At 42.2% G+C, this 25,057-nt stretch overlaps 1 protein-coding gene across 2 annotated transcripts in view; it reads left to right on the top strand.

Annotated features, from left to right (window-relative positions):
• Window positions 1-21,097, top strand: part of WDFY2 (WD repeat and FYVE domain containing 2) — a 60,166-nt gene extending 39,069 nt beyond the window's left edge. Inside the window, exons 4-12 of one of the 2 annotated variants that reach the window (XR_015801429.1) lie at window positions 4,250-4,304; window positions 10,694-10,844; window positions 12,266-12,378; window positions 13,289-13,415; window positions 15,280-15,385; window positions 18,005-18,102; window positions 18,750-18,880; window positions 19,237-19,345; window positions 19,989-21,097. Coding sequence is in view for 1 of the 2 variants with exons in the window: in XM_014868855.2 (XP_014724341.1) it covers window positions 4,250-4,304; window positions 10,694-10,844; window positions 12,266-12,378; window positions 13,289-13,415; window positions 15,280-15,385; window positions 18,005-18,106; window positions 18,750-18,880; window positions 19,237-19,345; window positions 19,989-20,018 (924 nt within the window). In the remaining variant the exon portion in view is untranslated. Of the gene's footprint in view, window positions 1-4,249; window positions 4,305-10,693; window positions 10,845-12,265; window positions 12,379-13,288; window positions 13,416-15,279; window positions 15,386-18,004; window positions 18,107-18,749; window positions 18,881-19,236; window positions 19,346-19,988 lie in introns of both variants that reach the window. The other variant, XM_014868855.2, reaches the window with a different exon arrangement.
• The last annotated feature ends 3,960 nt before the right edge of the window (window positions 21,098-25,057 follow it).

The following is a 25,057-nucleotide window of genomic DNA, read 5'->3' as shown; positions in this document are numbered from 1 at the left end:
AAGCCATGCTCTAACGGCTGCAAGGCTCTTAAGATACTACAAGAAACAGAAGAAAGATCTTCCACTTGCAATAAACAGGAGACTTCCACTGGCAAGATGAGGCTTCTTGCCTCATTTCATCCATATGAAAACTCATTTCTTAGATGAAGTTAAGCATTAGGTTCTGCAGCCAGTAAAGGAGAGATGAATTGTCTTTGGATGCACCTATGTTACTTTTTCTAGAAACCATTAAAAATGGCATCAATTTCTCTTTTCATTTCTGGAGAGATTGAAATGAAAATTGTAGTTTTTAGGTAGCTGAAGATGAATTAAATTGATCTTTTTTTGCTGACCATGCCTAAGTCTATATGAAGGTGTTACATACTTTGAGCAGAGCCACAAGGACAACAGGGCACCAGAATAATCCCTTCAGAATTCTTCCTTGGGGTTGGTATTTATTAAGATAAATTCATCTTCCACCTCATCTGATCTTGCAGCTGTCTACGAGTTTGACCATTAACAGTATTTTGAATAGCTGAGACTGAGACAGGCTCTACCTACTGATGTACAACCTTCCCCTCTGCTGTTGTGGGGAGTTCAGTATTTTTTATCTCAAGAAATGAAATGAAATTATATAATAAAAAATGTGAAAATGTTGTCATTATTTGTAGAGGTTTGGTTTTTCTCCCAACAGATATAGATGTAGTGTCTGATACAAGACTTAAGGGTTTTCATTCTCTTCCATTTCTGGAGCAGGTGTGTTCTTCTCTGGAAGATCTGAGAGTGCAGTCAGTCACTTATGTTAACAGGATAAAGTCAAGCCTATAAAGAGATTCGTAGTGTGTTGTCAAAATGGCATAATCTATCAAAGAGCAGACTATAAATTCCCCAGGGTGGGAACAAGCCTGTGCACAGGTAACACATAACTAATATATAAAGATTATTAACTCAGAAATGGATTAAGTTGCTTAAGGAGAGTTCTCCATTTTGTGATACATCAGTTGGCATATACCTGAAGCTCTGGGTAGGCATGGATCTTCCTTAGTTCCTGGACCATGTCACCCAGCCCCATGGTCAAGGACTCTGAATTATTTAAACAAGTTGCTGATACTATTTCTTGGATGAGGTTTTACAGAAGTCTTTTGCTAAAGAGAAGTTTGTGATGGGTGTATGTGTTTCAGTGTGAGGGAGGTGTGCTACACAAAGGAATAGTTGGGAGTCTTTGTACATCACTGGACAGCTGGATTTTGACAGTCTTCAATAATTTGTGCTTTGAAGACTTTTATAGTACCAAGTTGCTGTTGTAATGATAAGCTTACCTGAAACGGGCAAGACTGAGCATTAATGTTTTAAGTATTACAAAAAGGTAGTAAAGTAGCTCCAAAATCACCTCTTGAAGGATAAGGATTTATCTTGCCAGAAAAGTTTTTAATCCCTGCAAGGAGGGTGTTCATCCTGAGTGCTCTGATGTGTCCCAGCCCCTGCTGTGCAAAAGGGCTTACACAGGACTCAGAAGTCTTTCTCTGTTCTGTTAACAAGCACTGACTGAGCTGTGTAGGTGACCCCAGCTTTTCCAGCTCATTAAGAAGAGCCAGAAGCTGCCTAATGAGAACTGAATGTCAGCAGCTCTGAAGGAGCAAAGCATCTATGTAGGCAAGGATAAAAAAACATCTTCTGCTGGTACAGTGTTAAAGAGATGTAGTTGGTGTTTTTGTCGTGCAGATGACACATTGTATGTGCAATAGGGCATGAATTTCTTGGCCAAGGTGCCCTGTGCTAAAATACCTGTCTAGTGATGCAACTAATGCATTCAGCCTGAAAGAGGGAGAGGGCAATAATTGCAATGGAAGAACACAAGGGAGTGTAAAGGGGAGTGGGAAACCTGCAGAAAGATTAGAAAATGCAAAATATATCACAAATGCATTTCAAAGAAGAATATGCTTTCAAAGAAGAAAATTATATGTAAGAGGTCTAAAGGAAGAAAAATTATATCCATATTTGGTTAACTGAAACTGTTTATCTTGTACTATATTTGTTTTTATTTTGGATGGAGCAGTGTACTGATAGTACATAGCTGTGGCTTATATTGAAGAATACATAGGTAATCAGTACTTGGATACACCTTACAAACTGCACTTGTTTGATTTATTGTATTATAATGGAGATAAGCAAAAGCCTTTTCTGTCTTCCACTGAAACTGTGGTGCTCTTTGGAGCACAAAATAGAATGGCCACATCAAATTTGTTAAGAGAAAAATACAAATAAAAGCGAGAACGCAATCCACTCTCTACATCCCACCTGAAGTCACCAGCATCTGTGCATCACTGCAATCTGAGACAAGGACAGCCAAATTGGTGGGAAAGGCAGACATATCCTCCCATCACATGTTGCAGAAATTAGAGCAATTTTTCTTCAGGCAGCAATAGCAGAAAGCTAGCATTCTAGCAAAGGGTCCTGCTTCAAATAGGCTTTGTAGTGAAGCATTTCATGTGGTGATGTAGTATTTTTCAGGGCATGGTTAAGGAAAACAAGTTCTCCTGTTAGTAGCTGGAAAGGTGTAGCAGATTTTAAACTTTCTGTGGCTTGTAGAGATAAGGTGACCCTGGTGTAGAAATCCAGCTGACTTAATTTATTTGTTACTGCTGTTTAAGTAACACTCCCCACTGTAGTCCTCAGCTGCCAGGGAAACCTACTGGGAGCTGGAGCAGATTAAGGAAAGGAAAATGAATTAGAACAATTAAAGAGAATGTATTTATAACAAATTTATGGATAGAAACATAGAGACAGCAGAATACATAGCTGCCTCAAATCACTCCCAGTTGTTTTTTCTGGAAGCCGGGATCTGTAGATATTCCACAGATGAGTACTCTCCACCTTGGTGCCAAGCAGTAGATGCGATGCATTTGGGTAATTCTGGTGCTAAAGGCCAGGCAGATTACCTGCAGTGACCAAACCAAAAATGCAGAGTGACTTCTTTTAAATTGTGGTTTAGAAACTGGGGGGAAATACTGTCTTACTGGAGGTTAGAATGTCTTTTCTCTTTTACATTAAATGTTTGATTTGCCTTAGACATAGTCAGTAGGCTTCTGAAGTTCAGTCTTCTCCAGTGCTTTTGGCATGTGCACCAGAACATTTCACAACTATATGTTTATCAAATTCGCTTATCTTGTGTCTGTAATGTTTACTTTAGTTTTCCATTCTATTCCAGATTAAATGAGTTAGTCTTTACTTCTTCTGTCCTTCGGGCAGATCAGCACAGGGAGCTTCTGTGTAGTTTGCTATAAATTACTAAAATGATGTGGTTTATGCACCTTCATTTTTTACTTTGTGTTTCTCTGAGTATGTGATGTATATACGTAGATACCTGGCAGGTCTCTGAAGGCTAATCCATGCGGTGCTGCCACAGAGCCTACCCTTTACTTGGGTGTTTCCACCAGAGAGGTGTTGCAGGAGTTTGGTTGTGGCCATTCCATTTCTCCAGTTTTGAGTAACTCTTGTCTGCAAAACAATCTGCAGGAACACCCGAGTGGTTAGTGAGTTTAACCACCCAGGACTTTTCCAGGAGCCAAGGCTGCCATGCTCAGCATTTCCCTATGCAAAAGCCATATTGGAAATTGAACAGCAGCACCAAGACAACAGAGCCCATCGCTATAGGTGTGCTCTTGCCTGGACACAGAAAAGTTTGGGCTTCTGTTTGTCTGAAGCACTGAGAGGCTTTTTAACAGAATCCTGAAATGCATTCCATTCCCATCATGTATTGTTGGTACCTAATCTGGACTGAGCAATTTGGAGGGTCTCTTACATATTTATATTGTGTTTCCTGAGTGTTCAGGTTGAGGTATAGTTAATGTATGCACACACATGGGTAAATTTGTATGCGCAAATATACACGTGGGCACACAATAGAGCTGTGCACACATGCAGCTTTCTGCCAGGCAGTCCTGAGCAGCAGGTGTTCCCCAGGTCTCAGGTTCCTTATTTTGTGGCACCTCAGCTCACAGCCAGTCATTTATGTAAGCTTTTTTAATTTCTTTTTTATTGGTTCCTCTTTTATCCATTCCATTCAGAAACATTCATAACATTGCCTTAGACAGCTTTAAAAGGTGAAATAATTTAGGTTTTTTGGTACTCAAAATTATTAAAAGTGTAGATAGGGCTGTGGTTTTGAAAAAGGGAGAGCTTACCTAGGTAAAGTATTCAAATGTAAATAGTCTTAAACACTTTACATCTCTAAGCCCCGCTTCTTTTGTTTTTTCTTTCTCTCCCTCAGGAATTCATTTTATCAGAAGACTACAACAAGATGACACTAGTGAAAAGTTACCAGGGTAAGAACCACAATCCATGTTAATTGATTTATATTGTCATTAATTTTTGTTAATGTTTTCTTAAGGAGTATGAATGGAAAAGTTTCCCTTACAATTATACCTTTTTTTTCACTAGTGTAAATGCTGGTTTTATCAATAGATCTATAATGTGCTTTGTTCTGAGATGACAAGATTTTTTAAAGAGCTGTTTCATGTTCTGTTTTTTCGCTTACGTGTTCCTTTGGAATATCACAGTAGACAGCAAACCATCTGCATTTGGAGAATAGGAGTTTTAATTTTCAGTCTTCAGTAATCCAGTGTATCTACTGAAACAACTTAGGAAACTAACCCATCTTTTAAGACTGAAGCTTTTGGGGTTAGTCTGGCTGTATCTCAGTAACTGTCGGTCCCAATAACCACGAGATTATCAGTGAATACCTCTCCTAGTAAAAGGTCAAGAAATGCCAGTCCATACCTTTTCTAATTAGAGTCTGGTGTTCACTAATGTGATGTTTTCAGAAACCTAGCTATTGGTCCTTTTCAAACCTCTAAAGGACACTGTTTTGGAGAGGTATTCTTATAAAAGTAACAAATACCTGTGGCAATTTATTCTTATATATATATTTTGCTATTAGACTAATAGGTGGTATGATATTATATAGTATCATATATACTAAGCATTATATTTCTGTATAGAAGCCTCTGACATGTTAGCTTGACATTTCTCACATACATTTTAAAATATGTTCTTACTCATGTATTTTGAGTTTTATACCTTGAAAGATTGAGAGGGTAATTTAAATCTCTAAATGGAGGCTCTGGGGATCACTTTGTAACATTTAAATTTTAAGGTCTGAAGAGAATCTTGATTTTTGCAGAGCATGGCTAACATGTGAGTGTTTCATGAATGTCTGGTGTGTTGTAAAATTAAGCTAGAATGCCTGCATTTATTCTTAGATTGTAGAAACCGAAGAAAAATATCCAATGATGATAAAATATATATATGTGAGTCTTAAATAAGCTTGCTGCACTCTGACTCTACAGGTGCTAAGTATCCAAGTTTGTGATTGCTCTGCAATCACCAAAGTTTAATGCAGCTAAGTTTCATATTTAAATGTTGTGGCTAAAGAGGGTGAGCTGAGGACTTTTCTTCTGTATATGCAGAACAACATATGCATGAGAACAACTTTCTTGATGAGTTCTTCAGGGAAAATGCTAAAAATTTTGGAAGAGGGGAATGGATTTCTTGGCAGTATTTCAGAAAAGCCAGTTGGCTGTGACAGCCTACTGAAGGTCTGCGGAAAAACTCTCATTAAAAAAAAAAAAAAAGGAAAATGAAAGCTGTTCTTGTGGTTTTCTGCAATGTACCTGATGTGTTACAAACGTTAGAGGAGGCCTTTGGATGGAAGATGTCATGGAGAACCTCCATGGGTTGTCCTGGTGGGAAACCCAAGAGCTCAGATTTCCCATATGTTGGAGAGCAAAGGATTCTAATGAGTGTCCACTAACATCAATGGAGAAGTGGAGCAGCTGACCGCAGTCCTAACTGGAGTCACCTTCATCCTAGCCTCCTTGTCTCACCATGGGAAGGTTTTTCATAGGATCATGGAATGGTTTGGGTTGAAAGGGACCATAAAGATCAGCAAGTTCCAGTCCCACTGCCATGGGAAGGGACACCTTCCACTAGACCAGGTTCTCAAAGCCCCATCCAATCTGGCCTTGAACACTTCCAGAAATGGGACATCCACATCTTCTCTGGACAGCTTGTGCTAGTGTCTTACTGCATACACCTGCACAATTGCAATGAAGAGTTTTCTGACAGTGCAAGGCAGGAACAAGAAAAAAGACCAAAACAAAGAGATTCCCCACTATTTTCAGGTCACCAATGACCTGGGGCTGCTTGCTGCTCCACAACACAGTGCTTCCCACCATCCCCCTCCAAAAAGACATGCTCCTGGATTTTCCACTCTTCACACCAGGTGTTGGTGAAGGAGGGTAGCATCCCCTCTGCCTGGTCCATGGGCTTGGCTGGACCCATGCTGGAGGTCTGGAGTTCTGGGGAAACATTGCAAAGATGAGGTGTTCTGTGGGCTGCTGTCAGTCATAGGGTCTTGTAGTTCCATTGGTCCACACAGTGTTAGTCACTTTCCTGCTCCTCTTGCTACATTTGCCTCCAGCCAGACCACTGGATCTGGGCTTACCAGCAGCCTCATTGGGTCCAAAGTCTAGCTGGAACACGGCAAGGAGGAAAGAGACGTGTTTTCAACATGCTATCTGGGAGAATATGCAGGGAAGAGCATGGTAGTAGGTACATCAAGATCCAAAAGAGAAGGTCCTTCCTCACATGGTCCAGTAGGACTCCCTCCACAGTCCTGTCCCTGCAGTGCACCTTCGTCACATGGCCATACTGAATTTTGGGGTTGGGATGAGCATCTTGGTAAAACCCTGGGCAAGGAAAAATTAAAATTAAGAAGGAACAGGTGGTTTTGTTGGGTATGGTGGGCTTCTAGTGGTTCATTTGTTAAAAGTCTTACTTTTAAAAAGTTTTGCTTAAAGTTTTCAAGTAAGACCTTTATGTTCTTCAAAAGTATTTTAGGGGAGTAAATAATTTTATTTAGCTTACTAAATGGCTTTAGCTGAATCATGCTGACTGGTTTTGTGTTTGCTAGCTTTGTAAATAGTCAGCAGTGCTCTTGCCCAGTGACTGGTGTGCTATTGATCATCTCCCACAACAAGGTATTATAAATAGCTGAGGCTACTGTCATGATTAAGGAACATTTATTGTGTGTTGAAAGGCCATATTGGTCAATATGATCTTCTGGTGATAGAGAACGACAGCACATGGATAGGCTGTGCTTTGGTCTTGGTAGGGGTGTGCAGCCAGGAGTGGCTTATGGAGCCTGGCCTAGGCAGTGTACATGGCTGGACATGCTCTGTGGAGGTTTTGCAGCAACACTGTGTCTGGAGTTGTGAAATCTTATTTCTTGAAAGGGATCTGAATGCAGAGATGGGGGATGTGACACAGGATTAGTCAGGACTCTGTGGTGGGTCTTGTGGCATTGGCCTCCTGCAGGCACTGACTCATTCCCTCGCATAAGGAGATGTAGTGTGAGCATTTGGTCAGTGCCATTTGGCATGCTCTGGGAAATTAATTTTTTTTCATTGTGTGTCTGTCTCTCATATCATCATCCCCTGTCCTTCAGTCACAGCACCAGCTGAAGGTGTAGACAACCTCTGCTCTCTCCCTGGGCAACTCCTCCCACATTCCTGCCAGAAACCTTTTCCCCTCCCTCAGCAGCCTTGGCCTCCAGTCCCCCTCCAGCCCCACACAGGCTGGTCCATATGGCTGTTGCTGCTTGCCATTCTTTATGGCCTTCTCTACCCGGCTTCTTGCAACTGGACCATCTTGCCATGTTCCCTCTGGATAACAGCTCCTGATTTAGTGTTTTGTTTGTTTTATTTATTTATTTATTTATTTGGCATATGCTTTCTTCTGCCTAGCCAGATTTGTAGACCTGCTTCTGCCCCATGCTTTATGCAGCCTGCCTGTTTCAAAGGTGTCCCCCTGGCCCTCTGCTTTCAGGCCAGCTCATGTCATGCCCTTCCTTCTGCTTTCCTCTAAGCACTTGTGCTTTTTTTGCTCATGCTAAGCTTTTTTTTCTTCCTGGCAATTTCCTCTGTTTTGGTGTTTGCTGATACTTTTTACTGTTGTATCCCCTCAGAACAGCTTCTTGCCCAGCACTGTGTGGCTGTGCACTGGCCATGCTTCTCAGACTTTTGCTTTTATGCACAACACTGAGTCTTCACTTCCTTTGCTGGCATCTTGCTGTGCACTTCCTGGCTGTAGCTTCTTTTCTTTGGACTCAGCCTTTCCATCCTCTCTCCAACATGCTTTTTGCATAGTGCTCACTGCAGCTTTCTCATAGAGGAGAGCAGCCACCCTCTTCCTTCCTGCCCTACAGCTGCACATGGACATGTCCCTTTCTCCTCTCTGCTGCTTCTGTCCCTTCTGTACAGCATGACCTTTCTCCACAAATGGCTCTCTTCTCATTCTGGCTTACACAGATCTGCTCTTGCCTGGTGCCTGTTGAGAGTTTTCCTGTGCTGTAACCGCATTCACACTCCATCCCCCCATCTCCATCCTGCTGTTGTTACAAATTAGCAGCTTTGGAATTGTTTGCTCCACATTTTTCTGCATACAAATGGTGATCAAATCTTCAATAGATGAAGGACCAGCTTTTTGTTTGCTGCTTCAAGATGCTGAACCTGTGTTAATCCTAGGACCCAGACCCCTTCCTTGCTCTTCTATCAGCTTCCAATCTTCTGATATTTTGCTTCTTTAAGCCTTACTTAAGTCAAAATCCCTCTTAACAATAAGTGACTTTCTATTTACATTTGTCTTCTCTCTGCTCCTTTACTTAGATGATCTACACTGTGTGCTTTTACTTGTTTCAGATATATCTGCCATCAGCATGTGTGTGGTGGCTTTAGATAATATGTGCAGGTGGACAGCAGTGCTGAATTGAAAGCTCTTTTTGGGGAGGGAGGATAAGCAAAGCTGTCATGTACACCCCATCCACCTCTTGGCAAGTACCATTTTTTAATGTCTACTCCTTACTTGCCAGAAAGAGCTGCCTCAGCATCCACAGGCAGTACTTCTACCAAAAATTACAAGCTCCGTCTTTTAGAAGTTATAGGAGGTAGAAGGAGATTTAGGAGAGTTGGGTGGTGCCAGCTATTCTCACAACCAATTCAAACCATAAGAAGCTGTCACTAGCAGTAGCATTTGCCACATGCTGAGAAAATATTCCTGGACAGGCCTTGAGCAGTCTGATCTCAGCCAGCTTTCCACATCCCATGGAAATGCATGGGTGTGTCTGTGGCATTGATGGTTCACACCATCAGTGTGTGAAAAATGTTTATGAATCACACCATCAATGTGTTCCAAAGCTCCTGGAACATGTTTGTGAGCCCACGAGGTGCTTGTGGCAGCAGCTCTAAGTGCAGCGCTCCACTGGCTGGTGCAGGTGTTCCCAGAGAGACCGACAGATGGGTAAAGATAAACATGAGTCACCTAGGGAGGCCATTGAATTTCTTCCCAGAGAAAGCAAGGGTAGAGAGGAGATGGGATCTATCTGAAAGAGTTCAGGTGACTCCTGAATGGTCCCCGTCCTTTTATCTGGAATGTGTGTGGAAATGACAGCCAAAATCTGAGCTCTTCTAATGGGCAAGGGTGAAAGCATCTGGGCACAGTTCATGCCTGACACTTTGTTTTAGCTGTCAATTGCCATTACGTCAAGTTGTATCAATACATCTATTGACTTTCCTGCTCAGGGAATCTCAGTCTGAAAAAGCAGTGTGGATCAGGGCTGGTGTTGGCTCTTGGGAGCCTCCTCCTCTTTCCTCTCCCTTGTGAGGTCTGAACACAGCTCTCATATATGCTGCATATTTGGATAGGGAAGACAGCAGTCTTCCCATAATGTTCTGAGGAGATTCTCTTCATTTTAGGAAGCTTGGGGCTGGTTTTTAAGCTTCTAAACATATTCAATCTCTTTTTGTGTCAGCTTTTACACAAACAAATACAAGCAGTCTGTTTTGTGCAACACATGTTGCTGCATCTTAGAATAGTAATAAACCAGTAGGGCTGTTGATTGAGGAATGTGGCATTCACCATTAAGTTACAGCTGGGAATAGTTCTGTATGTCTTTCCAGCCACTTGTTTTATTAGAATCTCAGCTCAATGAGCACTTCATGACCAAGCCCACTGGTCATTCATGCAAAAAACAAGCATGCATTCCCTTGTTTTAATGAAAACTTTTTGATGGCTTTGTTTTGGTAGCAGTAGAAATTTATTCCTTCAGCTGTTTTATTCATCTACTACAACCGTGATATTTACTTGTATATAAATTTTATTCCAGTAATCTTTTAATGTTGAAATTTCCCTTTGGTGCAGCATTGGGCCAGTGCTGTAACTCGTTCTGCTGGGGTACCACAGCCCAGATCCACCAAAACTTCACAGCAAGAGGAGCAGCAGTGTAGGCATTTTCACTGCTGTCAAAAAACTAGCTCAAAGGAGGTTTGAATGGAACCTCAAGTCCATTCCACAGTGGCAGCTTTGTTAGTGATGATACAATGATGGAGGGAAGACTTGTGCTGCTGTAGAAGATAAATGACTGCAATAGGCATGGAAGGAATTAAGTCTTGCTTCCACTCTTTCTCATGCAAACGCTGAACATGCAGAGCAGGGACCTTACAAGCTTCCATGGAAGCTGATGTCAACAGGATTATTAAACACCAGCTGCTTCTGTAGGGTGAGTGGGGGAGTTGGATGCAGTTGGTATTTGCAATGGTTGTCTGCCCCCGTGTTCTACTCTGCAATGCGATTATATGTCTGTCTGCTTAACTTTCAGCTCATCAAAGCAGGGTCATCATGATTCTGTTTGTCCTGGAGATGGAGTGGGTGTTGAGCACCGGACAAGACAAACACTTCACGTGGCACTGCTCGGAGAGTGGCCAGCGGCTGGGGGGGTACCGCACCAGCGCGGGCGCCTGCGGCCTCCAGTATCCTCTGCTGAGCTCTCCGTGCTGTTTCTGCTCTTTGGCACTCAAACAGCCCTTCCCCTTTATTTGTCTAGGTCTCCTCCAAATTTTGTGCCTTGTATGGATTCAGTGCTTTGTGAGAGAAACTTATTTAAAACCAATTTAAAAAACTGTCAGTTCTCCTTGCTTTGTCTCCTTAATGCGTTGTGGCATATTTAGGTCTAACCATCTTTGAGCTCCACAATGGGCAATCTGCAACCTATTGTGGTCTGCTATTGTAATAAATATGGATAGGGCCTTCATTTAAGCATGCAGTGCATGCTTTCTTCAGAGAATTAATGGTAGCAAAAGTAGGTTGGTGATCAGGTCAGAGTCCCTGTGTTTATGCATGGTAAAATTTAAATTACTTTAATATAAAATAATGAGCACTTGTCCTTCACTCTGGAACTGCTTACTATGTGTTGGGAATTTGGGTTAACTAAATAGTAAATTACTCCAAAAATGGCACTCAGGTGGCTTATTCACGTAGACCTGCCCCAGCTGCCTGGCAATAAAAGAAATATTAATTCAGCTTTATTGAAAATGAAAAGGGAAATGGAAAAGTATGAGCTCTTGGCTGAAAACAGGGGTTAGCATAAACAGACATTTTAATGCCCCAGAGTGTATGTGGTATAGATGATTCATGTCTTGCTAGTTCATGAGAAGTGATATTGACTCAAAATTACTGTTTCAAGATGAACTTGCTGTCTATTAGCTGGTAATTCAGTCAATCTAAATGGAAGAAAGACTGAACTTACTTTTTAATTAATTGATAAATATTTTTGAAAGTATGATGCAAGAATTTGCCCTGTGTACCCTAAATCTCTCTAGAGAACAGCCAATTTTGACTGATAAAAACTTTTGGAGGACAATTTAATTTGAGTCATCTGATTATTGTGGTGGAGAGCAATGGAAGCAGTGGAAGGGAGAATCACGGGAAAATACTGCAAAAATATTTGGCATAACCAGGAACAGGTTTGGGGTTTTTTTTTGTTCTGCAGTGTCCTGTGTACTTAAAATTAGTACTCCTTTGTATTTTGTATCATTTTGGGAAGGGAGAGAGTGGATACCATCCAACTCTAGCACTTAAGTTACAAAGCCTGAGGAGACAACTCTTACATTCATGGCAAAGGGCTACTTCAGTGGTGTTTCATAACAAAGCCACGAATTGTGTCCTGGAATAGTCTCGTTCTTTCTCACCCAGGGATACTGCACTATTAGTATGAACAGGTATGAGCATTATTAAGATGAACAGGTGCCTTAAAGTACATTCTGAATACCTCCTTGAGACTGGAGCACTATTCACAAGATTGCAGTGTACTCATGTCAAAAGAATTAGCAAGTCATGAAAGGAATGTAAAGCTTGTGTAAATAATATGTTTTCCTCAGCATCTATCCTTCAGATTTGATGTGGAAACTCGGCATGTGTTTGTTGGTGACCATTCTGGGCAGGTGACCATCCTCAAATTAGAGCAAGAGTCCTGCAGCCTTGTTACCACATTTAAGGGACACACAGGTAAGGCCTCAGGGGGAGACCCAGAAAGGTACTCAGGAGAGTCTTCATCTGTGCTCAGCATCACGATGGTTTGACTGTCCTGTGATACACTAGGATGGCTTGTGTCAGTGTTTAGCGTGGAAAGACACAGCTCTTAAACTGTCCCAGCAGTTCAGGGAAGCTGTGTTGGTAAAAAGAAGAGTGATCAGAGCTTTGTGCAGAACACATCTGTGGCAGAAAATGCCACAATCGGTAGCTGCCAATTAAAGCAGAGTGAGACTTGAACAAGTTGTGGTAGTTCTGGGAGGGAGAAAGGTTGCTGCTAAAGGCAAGATCTGTATTGGTAGACACTTTATCCTAAGTGGAATAGGCACAGCTTGGAGGCACTAAATGCTCATTTCACTGCTGGCACTTGTGCCTTATCACCCTTTGAAAAGAGAAACCCTGGATATGATCCTATCATCTGACAGAAGAAATCCTGTCATTCCTCAGCATTTTTTCTTCCTATCTCTCCTCTCTAACTAAGTGCTAATAGCTTAAGATAGCACAATGTAGGTCAGTCCTTGTGCTAGGATACCGAGAAGATGCTCATAACATTCCACACTTGCTTCTTTTTTAATCTTCTGGAAATTATGGAGATGGAAAGTTGTGTAGCTCCCACTGTGACCATTCTTCTTCCACACTTTACTGCTCAGTGGATTCACCCATGCAAACAGCAGTGAAGCCCTGTGCCCACAGAAGAGCAGGATGGGGTTTCAGTAGTTTTTCTAGACTGTTATTTTTCCACTGGAAGGCACATGGTTGCATAGTCTTTGCCAAAGAAATCTGCATTTTAACCACTCCATATTTTTTGTTGTATCTTTATATTTAGCTACCTTCCAGTCTTTCACTTTCTGTAATAAAATGACTGTTGTGTGTGCTCCTATTGCAGGTGGTGTCACTGCTCTCTGCTGGGACCCAATACAGCGAATTTTATTCTCAGGCAGTTCTGATCATTCCATTATAATGTGGGATATTGGAGGAAGAAAAGGAACAGCCATTGAGCTGCAAGGACATAAGTATGTTCAAAGCCTTTCCTCCTGGTTTTATATGAGAAAAGCTAAATGCAGAAGCCATATCTGGAAACAAACAGCCCAAAGTTTACAGTCTTCACAAGCTTCAAGTTTGTATGTGTGACTCCCTGTGGTCTGTATACAACAGGAATAATTTGTTTATAGTTTTCCAGTGTTAGGGCACAGGCTGTTTTAAGAGTCTGCAGAGGATGGTGAAAGAAAACACGTCTGTAGTCCTGAATGTGTTATGCCAGAGCCTGTGCCATTGTTGGAAAGTGGAGGCTCCTCAAATGAGAACAGCTGCAGGGAAATTCTGGGGTTTTAGGTGTCAAGGTCTTTCCTTCCTCTAGAGGGAGCATCGGGCTTGGACAATTAATCCCTTTTTCCTCCATGCTCTTTCACCTACAGCCTGAATTCTAAGTGATGTGCTTTAACCTTTAACCGGAGTAGCCTTCACATCTCAGTGCAAAAAGGCATCATCTTTGCAAATACATTTGCACAGCCATAAATGTCTTTGAAGATGGGTAAGCCCGTGCTGGGCATTGATTATACATCAGAATGGTTCTAGTGGCAATGACTCCTCACCTTTTAACACTGACAATGCAACAAGTTGGTATCAGAGTATTGGGACTTCATATATGTGGAACTTGCATGCCAGGCTCAGGTCTGGAGAGACAAAATCCCGTGGTGGTTTTGAGCTAACAGTTTCTTACCTATTCATGCATTTATTTTGAGTGATGCTGCACTCTGCTGAGTGATTTGGATGCCTCTGGGATTTCAGAGCACTGCAGAGCTCTAGCTGAAGTTACCAGATCACCCTCATACCCTACTAATAGTACTCACTAATGCATCACTGCTTGATTTATTGCTGTGGAAATTAGTTCTAATATGAAGTTAGCCTCTGGACATTAATCTGTGTGATGGCTGTCAGCTGGAACTGTGCAGCATCCTACACATCCTGATGGTGCCTCTGGTGTCGGCAGACAGGCACTGTAAAGGGTGGCAGTGTTGTCCCAAACTCTGCCATGAATGCATTCCTCTTCAGGTTCAGCCATAGGCGCAAATAAATGTGTTACCATGCAAGTCCTTTTTGCAGACAAGACCAGTGATGGTAGCACAGGAAATCAAATGTGGAGGATTTCAAGTCACAGTTTGTTCAGTTCCTGTGTCTTTACAACCTTGTTTTTTCCCTAACAGTGTTGTACAGTCTTTGTTTCTCAGGTTGTAAATAGCCTAAGATGAGGTCTGAATTTCTTTCTTTTATGAAAGACCATGCCTATCTTTGGGGGGTTAAGCTGAATTGTTCCTCCCAGATTGTTTTTTCATTGAAAGAAAAAACAGAAGCACCTAAATTTTCCACCTTACTGTGAGAAGGCTTAGGAACAATTTAGTGATGCCTGCATTATCTTTTTAAACACTTCTGCTTGTTAGTGCCAAAAGAAAATCTTCAGTATTTTCTCAGTGATTCATTTCTAGATGTTGCAGAGATTTACAAAACAAAGTTGTTGCTGACATTCTGCCAAGAAGGTATCTTACCAGGGCTGCGTTTATGCATCCAGATGTGCCTTTAGAAGCTGCAACCCTGTTGAGGCTTCCCTGTGCAGCTGGGACCTCCTATCCCAGCAGCAGCAAAAACAGTTATCACAACAGGTCTTTGCTTTTGTGGATGGTGCCCAGATGAGCAACACTCTCATCCTGATCCCATTCTGACAGCAAAGACTGATTTGCCTCTGATGGATGCCATGTACAATGCGTGGTGGAGGGAAACATATGGGCAAACAAATGGCTTGTACTGCTTTATTGATATTCTGTGCTCACTTGTGCAGTAGCCATAGGTGGTTGATTGCTAACTGTCTTGTTTCTTTTTCAGTGATAAAGTTCAGTCTCTCTCCTATGCTCACCACACTCGGCAGCTCATCTCCTGTGGTGCAGATGGGGGAATCGTTGTCTGGAACATGGATGTTGAGAGGCAGGAGGTAGATGTTTAGTTCTTGTCAGTCTGGTCTGAAGCAGTTCTGGGAAGAAGGGACCTTTCTAAAATGTGTGCAGCTTTCAACCTAAACAAGATCATTCCAAGCTTTAAAAACATTTCTGGACGTGCTCCAGTTGTTATACAGCAATTATGCCATGCCTTTGATAATATGGTACAGGGGAAATCGCCTGGCAGAAAATTTGTATTAAATAGGCTGCTAAATGGCTCTTGCTCATTACATTACTGCTCTGAAAGATATTCTGTAAGGAGGGTACTGAGATGCTCTGCTGTGTTTTTCAGCACATCATGAGATATATCAGTTCAGATGTAAATGGATGGACTGATTGATTTATTTTGGTTTTAAAAAAGTAAAATAAGAAGGCTCTTGGTCATCTCTGGAAAAACACAACTCAGGATTTTCTTTCCTTGATAAGAAGCCATTTAACAAAGGCTTCAATCTCACCTGCCGCTTGATCTTGCTTCCCTCCGGTGTAACCACATAGAAATGAGGTAAATGATGGCTTTGGTAATCCAGACAGTAAGATTTCACCCACACATTCCTAATTGCTTTTGTGCTTTGTCGCCAACGAATGTGAGCGGGTGCAAAAATGCTCCCCAGGACTTTGGCACTGTGGGAGCAGCCCCCGCTTGGCAATTTCTGACTCAGAGAGGGGGGAGCGAATTCTGTGCTGGCTGAGTCAGGCACCAACCCTTCTCAGGAGCTTGGCAAATCCTGGTGCCATGAGTCACAGCAAACCTGTGCCCCCTTCCTGCGGGGGATAGGTCAGAGGAAGGCTTTTGGCAGCATGGGCTTTCACCAGCTTTGCTGGCTCTCAGGAGTCTTGGCCTGCATGAATTGAGTGTGTCCCCCTTGAGGAAGGAGAAATGCTAGGTGTAAAACTTGATTTCAAAAAACTACTGAAGTAGGCAGAGGCAGAAACTGAGCTCCCTTTATATTGGGAATTAGCATTCCAGTTGACTCTCTTTAATTGCTAATCCAGGGGCCAAATATGTCATCAGCTCCTAAACTGAAATGAAAGCAGAGTGGTTTCCTCCTTCCTAACAGATGTTTCCTTTTTGCCGCAATTTGAACATTCAGAAATGAAAACCTTTATTTATTTGCTGCCTTCAAAAGGCTACAATAAGGGTTAAGATTGGCTTGTAACCAAATAGACAGGAATGCTGTGAGAAGGCTGATTTAAAAAATAGAGGAGAAATATTATTAGCGAAATAAAGGCCAAGCAGCAGGTGCTAATGGTGCACAGCTTTCCCAGACTATTGGCTATGTGGGCTTGTTCTTATTATCAGCAGCACAACACGGTGTTCTTGGTGCTAAACCACCCCCAAAACATGAATCTTTGAGATTTTAATATCAAACCTTGGGTTTGGGTCCTAGATCACTTTCTTTTGGATTTTCGCTTTCGCATCTTTGCCCTTATTTAAGGATTTTCTCTGTTATACATGCTCAGTACTCATTTTGTTGCAGTCAGACTTTCCCACATCACTGACATGGTGTTAGAATCAATTAAGCCATTTCAGCCCTTGATTGTTTATTTTCAACTCAATTTTAAAAAAGCTGTAAGAAGATGTTTGAAAGATGCTATAAGCTGTCTTTCTGTTTGACTACAAAGTGGTTACTGGCCCCAAACAAAATGTTGTCTTCATCTCTAGTGTTCAAGTGCCCAAGAGATGGGAAGTTATACACAGAGATGTAAAAACAAGGATTTTCCCCAGCAGAATGAACTGCCTTCAGATTAACTGGCAAAAGAATATAAAACGGGTGATTGCTTTATTGCTGGTGGTCAAAGCTATCCTGGGAGCTGGGGGTCTCCCTCTGCCTTTAACTTACCTTTGCCTGGCTTTTCTGTTGTTTTTAGTTCCTAATCTTGGCTGTGTTTCTTGCCATTTTAATTTGCAGCATGTGAGAAACTAGTGGCTCTGACAAGAAAACTGCAGTTTGCTAATAGCACTTCCTCACAAAGTATTAAACAATATTTAGTGTTTATTTAACCTCATGGGTTGATGAGGGAAAAGAGCTTGGGTTTGGTTTGAGTCTTAGGCTTGTTCAGGTGAATCACATCTTTCTCATCTCTGTATGTGATTTGTAGCACGGGCACTTCTAACAGCAGGAACTTCTCTTAGGGTGTTAAAGAAAGAGTATGAAAAATCCCAACCACATTAGCATTCCCCATAACTTCCCTTTTCCCTTCAGATGAGTTGCTTGGCTATTGGGAATACTAATTGACCCCAGCTCCCACCAGAGGCAATAGCAGATGGTAAATGCTGTCCAGGCAGGACAGAACAAAGTATTTTAATATATTTAATTTCAGAATTGGGTTGTTTCTATGGTCTTATTATCAAACTCTTCTTTGTGATTTTTGTGAGAACTGTTCCTCCCATGTCCTTCAAAGCTCAAAGCCAAGCCAAAAAAGACATCCCCGGGAACAAATACCATTTTGTCATCATCAACAGTCAAAATGGAATCTTGTGAAAATGGAGATATTAAATCAAGCTTAGCTGGCCATTGCCACACCACATCTTTTTTATCCTGCCTCTAGGCTCCATCAGAAATTTTTCTGCTTGTTGCTCACTTCCACTTCGTGTTTATGTGTGTGTGTTGCAGACCCCAGAGTGGCTGGATAGTGACTCCTGTCAAAAATGTGACCAGCCTTTCTTCTGGAACTTCAAGCAAATGTGGGACAGTAAGAAAATAGGCCTCAGGCAGGTTTGTATGTGCCCTTTGGTGTGTTACCGTGGTGCCATTAGGCTTTTCTCTCATAATGGATTCTGGTAACCCTTTTCCCCCTAAAGCTTTGAGAATTTGCACTTTGTTCTTCCACTGAGTGCTTAAGGGGTGGACAGTGGGTTCCCCTCTGTGGCTTGATTTTGTGGTTGAAGGGAATACACCTTTTTCTCCAATCAACCCCAATAGAAAATTTGGCTATTTGGGTCCTTCCATGACTTAAGCCATGTGGGACTTTGCTCATTGTTAGTCAAATAAGTTACAGAAAGAAATTTACAGCTGATTTTTGGAGATTGTGCTGGAACCAAAACTGTTTTCAATGAGATCGGATAAACATCTGTAACTGCTCAGGCAGTATTGGGAAAGGCTTACTGGTCTGCTTGAAACTGTGTTTTCAACTGTGCTGTGTTTTCCTGCCTAGCAGCAGAGGACTGCAGATGGCAGACTTTTACTAAAGGGGTGTAGAAGTGCTGCATGTGCTCATGGAACTGGAGAAATGAGCGTCTGGGGCAGAGCTGAACTGTGTTGTGTCTTGCTGGAGTGAGGTGTCGAGGCAGTAGACCTGAGCAGTGAGCTGCTCTGGCTTTGTGGCCTGAGATGTCTTTCTGCATGTTGTCTCCTGCAGCATCACTGCCGGAAGTGTGGGAAAGCCGTGTGTGGGAAATGCAGCTCCAAGCGCTCCTCCATCCCACTGATGGGGTTCGAGTTTGAAGTGAGGGTCTGTGACAGCTGCCACGAGTCCATAACAGATGAGGAGTAAGTGTAGGCACTGAGCCAGATTGCACTGCAATGGGGGAAAACTCCTGCATCTGGAAGGGCCTGGGTGGGTGCAAGGCTCCAGGAAGGAGCAGCCTGGCATGGTGGTCCCTGGGCTTTCTCAGCAGGATAAGGAGGAGATCAAGCCAGGAGGGATAGAGAGCCCCTCACCCCTGTTCCTTTCATGCCAGATAGGTCTGAAAGTGCAGTTTGCAGAGTGGTTGCTGAATTAATGCCTTACAGCAGCAAATACTTTTTTCCTCAATAGAGAACATTTTGGGGGGGGGGTGGGGGGGGGGGGGGGTTGGAAATCCTGCAGTTACAGTTCTTGCTGATTTTTGGATTTCTTTCTCCAGGCGGGCACCTACAGCTACTTTCCATGACAGCAAACACAACATTGTTCACGTACACTTTGATGCCACCAGGGGATGGCTGCTGACCTCGGGGACAGACAAGGTTATTAAGGTAGGAGTGAGGAACGTGCTCTAGTTCCTGTACTTCATTTCCCTTCCCTCTCCTGTGTGGCTGCAGGGTGTCATACCTGCCTTCTTCCACTCAGAAACTTCTCACTTGGGATTTGAATGAGGATTTCTGCCCAGTAAGGACCAAGGAGGTCTTGGTATATGAAGTTATTGCCTGAAGGAGCTGGGACAAGTGCTCACTGTAGCTCTCCCTTGAGGAAGACCAACTGGTTTTCAACATGCCATATCTCAGTGTGGCTAAATAAAGAAATAGCTAAAATAATGACTGAGTTATAACAGCTTGAGTAATTTAAAAAAAACAACTCTCACAATTGTTATGACTGTTCTGATAATTTAAGTTAGTAATGTAGTGGGAGTTTTTTTGATTTCTTTTAAGGCCAGCTATGAACCTGTCTTATAGAGGTGAAAGCTGGTGACATAGAGAATGTTATTTCATCAACCTCCACCACTCTAATAAGTGCTGAAAAATTAAATCAAACTTCTTCAGACTTGTTGTATCCTCTAACCATGTAGCCCCTCTTAATTAAAGAAAAAAGATGTAAATTATTTAAAGATTATATTTTTACTGTATTTTATTGTATTTTAACATTATTCATTATGTTGTTTTATTTTATTGTATTTAACAGTTGTGGGATATGACACCAGTAGTGTCTTGATGTTACATCAATGGAACTTGAAAGGTGATATTTTACAGAAGAAACTGATTTCCTAACCCTAATTATACTGCAGAAGATAGATAACACTGGGTGCATACAGATGAGAAAGGAACTAATGTGTTTACAACAACTTTATGTCCTCTGCTTGATCCAGGCTGAACATTTGCACGAAGACTCTTTCCACTTCTTCTCAAAATATACAAGAAGGTATTTTTTTAACTAACGGTTTGTACGATCTGACTTTGGTTGTCTTGAGTTTGTTTGGAAAAACCTGTGTGCAGTGCAATTTTTAGTTTTTATATTTCACTATGTCAAGATACTTGCTGCTTTGTACAGAGGGTTCTTGGGCTGTGTCTTCCTCTGTGAGTTTTTGGTGTCAACGGACTGTGTAAGGCAATCGGCTCTCCCTGCAGCCAGTACCTGTTGGTTTGGGACATTTCTGCTGACCATGCTCTCTCCAGAGGAGAAAATCCAGGCACGGTCTCTGGGTGCATCACCGAGGAGCTGATGGACTGTTGCAATTCCTAAAAGGGCTCTACCATCTGCTTGTCCTAGTGGGCATCATCCAGAGAACATTCATTGGTCTGTATAATCTTCCTGCCTCTTCCTTTGCTGCACAAGTCGCAGAACCAGGGGTCAGGTTATTCAGCAACTGATTTCTACAGAAAACTGAAATAGTTTTCCAGCTCAGAGCATTACAAGGAGCACACAGACTTGTTTGAGTTTGATGATGCTAACAGTCTGATTCAAATGAAATTATTGGCAACAGGAACTTTTGGGAGTGTGTGCATGGAGGGGGGCAGATCTAAAACTGGTCTAGATCTGAAAAGTCTGGTTTATCTCTACCTCTACCTCTACCTTGCACAGCAACATTTAAGCATTTATACCTGTCTGTGTTGTTGAAGATGAATTTTGTTTTTCCTGTTTTCCATATGGTTAATCATATTTATTTTTTAAAATACTGATGGTTCTTATTAATTTCCTCTATATACTCAAAAGTGATATTGCTGAATGATGCCCATTGTCCTGTTGTCATACTTTACAGTTTCTCTTAAAAATAAACAGTATTTTAAAACCTGGATTGACCAAAACTACCTTTTTAGAATGACATTGTCAAGGTGAATAAACTAAAAAAGCCCTTTTTTCCAAAGGGACCTTCTCTGAAGAGCCAACTCTCCATTCCATTAGTCCATGTTACTTTTTAGCATGGTATAATTCATGCACTTCAATGAAACTGGTATAAAGAACAGAACTGCAGACCAGACCAAAGGTTTTCCTGCATCTTCTGTGTCAGCAGGCCTTGTGGCACATTGGTAGTCCTCAATCTTGTCCTGTTCTAAACTTACCTTCTTCCCTCTGTAGTGGGGAGGCCATGACATTTGCCACTACAGAGCACATTGCTACCTGGAGAAGCCTTGTGTTCTCTCTTGAGAGAGAATGCCAAAAGAAAATAAAGCTTCTCCTTTGTTTGCCCAGCAGCAATTCACTTTTGAGGGAAAAAATAATGGTTAACTCAATCCATGGCTTTAATTCTGTCGAGTGAGCTGCTGCAGTAAAGGGTGAGTGGATTCTGCACACCACAGGACTGCTATGTATTTTCAAGGAAAATTCTCTTTTTTAACATCCTGTAACCTGTGATGAAGCATTTTGCAGTCATGTTCTGTGAAATAACACCACCTTCGGTTTCCTGGCCGTACAGCCTGTTGTTGGTTCCCCTCTAGACATTGTATTTTAAAGCCTATTTTCAAACATAATTCACACATTACTATTATTTTTCCAGCTAGAAAGTTTTTTTCTCAGTCCTCCCACCTTCTCTCCTGGAAACTAGATGCTTGTTTCCTCTTGGAATGCTTTTCATTACACCTTGTGCATGTTTTCTGATGACTGAAGTGTTCTTGGCTGTCAAAGCTATTCAAGATGAGCAAGTGGCCTGCCATATTTCATTCCAGCTGGAGAACATGTGCAAAGCTTTGCTGGACTATGGTGTTCCATGTTCCCTTGGGCTCAGGGCTTTTTGACCAAAGACCTGACTTGTGCTGTGCAGGGAGTGCATCTCATGGTGACAGAAACATGGGTACACTGAAGTGAATTTAAATTGCTGCTTAGTGCTCAGTTCCTGAGGAGACAGCAGTGGCACCAAGTCTGGGACTCCAGCATGAATTGTGCTCACACTGATGGAGTGGTGGAGCTGGCACGCTGAGGATCTGCCCCTGGGTCAGTGCCTGCTTCTGAACATGTAACGTGCAAACAAAGATGCAGAACTGATTCCAAAGGAGACTGCATTTGAGAATGACTTGTTTGGATGGTTCTGCAATAAACTCGTGGCCACTCCCCACCACTTGTCTTCCAAGGAGTCACGGTTTCAATGTTGATTATGTGTGGACGTGGGGTATGCAAAACCATTTTGCAGAATTTTCCTGGCTGTTCTTTCTGACTGAGTGACCTGCAGTGTTATCTAGATTGAAGCTAAACATCTCCTTATCTTGCATTCTCAGGATAAACTGCTTTGGGCTTAGAAAACTATATAAACTGCAAGTGAAGCTGAGGCAGGAAGGAAAATTCATCCCTTTGCAATGCCCTTAAGAGCTTCTCTTCTGCTGTGTTACAGTAGTAGTCTCAATTTCTTCTGTCTGCTAGATCCATATGAAAAGGGATCTCTGTTGCCTGGTCCTTTTTTCTTCCATTTTCCTTGCTGAATAACAAATCTGAGCTATTTTTATGAATTGCATTATTGGAGGATGGGAGGAGGATACAGGTGTAAACTATGCAGTGCCACATACCTACATACACTCTCAAATGAAGCCAAGCCTCCCTTCCCTTGGGCTGCTGAAGGGCAGTAGCTTTTAGTGATGCCTCGTGCTGTGACAAGGGGCACACAGACATTGCTGGCTTCCCTCTGCTCTGTACATCAGAAGAGGTGATTTTCATTTCTCCCTTAGCTGGTGCTTTCTTGTGGGAAGAGACTGTGTTCTCCAGAACATCTGCCTGCTATTCTCAGCTTTAAAACGAACAGTGTCTGTAGGGCTTAGGCAGGCGATGGGGCAGGCACTGGTCACATACACAGTGCCTGAGCAGCTTGCTAGGGTCACTTGTGTCCCAGGTGGGGCAATCTTGAGCACCAAATTTCAGTCTTTTTAAGCTGAAAATATTTAAGTGACAGGAAAAGAATGTGGGCATCAGCTTGCAATGTAGCATTGATGGTCTTCCCATCAACCAGAAGACTTAACACCATGGTTAGATGTTGCAACAGTAGTATTAGGGCTACAAGTATAGGGCTACAAGTCAGCCAGGCTGACAGAGGATGATCCTGAACAGTGACAGGCGTGCTCAGCTGTGAACACCCTTGTCTGCAGCTGCTTTTTGCAGCCAAGCCCAGGTGACCTCCCTGCTCTGTCCTCCTGAACTTGAGGCCATCACCTGAATGTCAGCATGTGGGCTTAGTACCTCAGTAGTGGTCACTGCACTTTGCCTGAGAGAGTGGCATGACTATCTCCAGTCCTGGGAAAGGGAGGGATGTGTTCCCTCTGTGTAGGGTTGGTTGCCAATAAGGAAGTAGATGGCTGGATGTGCAAAAAGGGTGATCCAAAACATCATTTTGGACCATGGTAGAAAAAATTTGCCTTACACCTGCTGAGGAAATAATTATTAGAAAGGAATATTTGAATTTTTTTTTTTTCTGTGATTGGTTCTGTGCTTCCCAGTACAAGAGAAATGAAATTACTGGATGGAGTCCAGCAAAGGGCAACTGAGATTGTGAAAGGTACTGGAGCAGATCTGGGATGGCTGTGACTGTTCATCTTTGAGAAAACAAGGCTCAGAGGGATCTCATCAGTGTGTATAAATGCCTGAAGGGAGGGTGCAAAGAGAATGCACTGGTGTCCAGTGACAGAATCAGAGGCAATGGATACAAACTGAAACAGAGATTTCCTCTGAACATCAGGAAAGAATTTTTACTGTGAGGGTGACTGAGCATGGACACACACTGGCCAGGCAGGTAGTTTGTGGATTCTCCATCCTTGGAGATACTCAAAACCCAACTGGACATGACCCTGGGCAACCACCACTAGGTGACCCTGCTTGAGCAGGACCAGAAAACCTTTGAAGGTTCTTTCCCACCTCAGCCATTCTGTGATTCAAAGTCCACTTAATGCCTGGAGTGTCTACTCCATTGTGTAGAGAAGGAAAAAAAAGTATCTTTCCTTAAATCTAAACTAATACCAAATTAGCAAATATTACCTATGTCTGTCCTCGCTGTTCCAAACAGGATTTGTGTAGCAGCAACCAAAGTTCTGTTTTGTAGCACATAGGACATAGGGCTACAATGTGTGGTTTTACAAGCCATGGCCTTTCCAGGAGACCACATTGAGCACATGGGATGTTTTCAGTTCTGACTTAGAAGACTTTTTTTCTATGTGTGGCAATAGTATGCAACAGTTACTTCAAACTTGATCCTTTTTTCAGAGTGCATTGATGTGCTGAATCCCTTCTGTGATGACCTTTTATGTAATATTGAGGAAGAGAGAGGTTTTTCTCTTCAAAATTGTATCTTATGAATGTTGGCAGGAAATCTTTGCTCTTCAGAAGGAAAAATGTAGTCCTGAAGTTCTGGGATTTGAGATGAACTTTACGTGATCAAATGTGGCTTTTCATTGCATTTTCCCAGTTTGGGGATTTTCCCTTGTGACCAGTCTTTGGCCATCTCTGAAATTTTGTTTGCTGCAGGACAGATTGTACTGCTCAGAAGAGAAAGAGGTTGAGTTCAATTGAAACTGCTGCCAAGTAGGGACATTGAACTCAAACCAAAATGAAAACAAGAGAGCACAGTCCTGGTAAAGTCTATGCAAAGAGGGGATACCAAGAAAAAATGGTATCAGCATACAAACAAAACCTAAAAAAACAAACCAAAACAAAAAGCACCTACGGTATAGAAATGAATATTCATCAGAACTGTATAAAGCCAAACCATCCTCCCATTCCAGTACTGAAAGCCAGCCAGCAGGCATGGTCCAGATCCAGAAGCCACAAGGAACATAGAGTTT

The sequence above is a fragment of the Sturnus vulgaris genome, chromosome 2, assembly GCF_052056855.1.
Source record: "Sturnus vulgaris isolate bStuVul1 chromosome 2, bStuVul1.hap1, whole genome shotgun sequence".
Taxonomy (NCBI): domain Eukaryota; kingdom Metazoa; phylum Chordata; class Aves; order Passeriformes; family Sturnidae; genus Sturnus; species Sturnus vulgaris.
The sequence above is the reverse complement of the archived record's forward strand: the minus strand, read 5'-3'. Positions and strand labels throughout refer to the sequence as shown.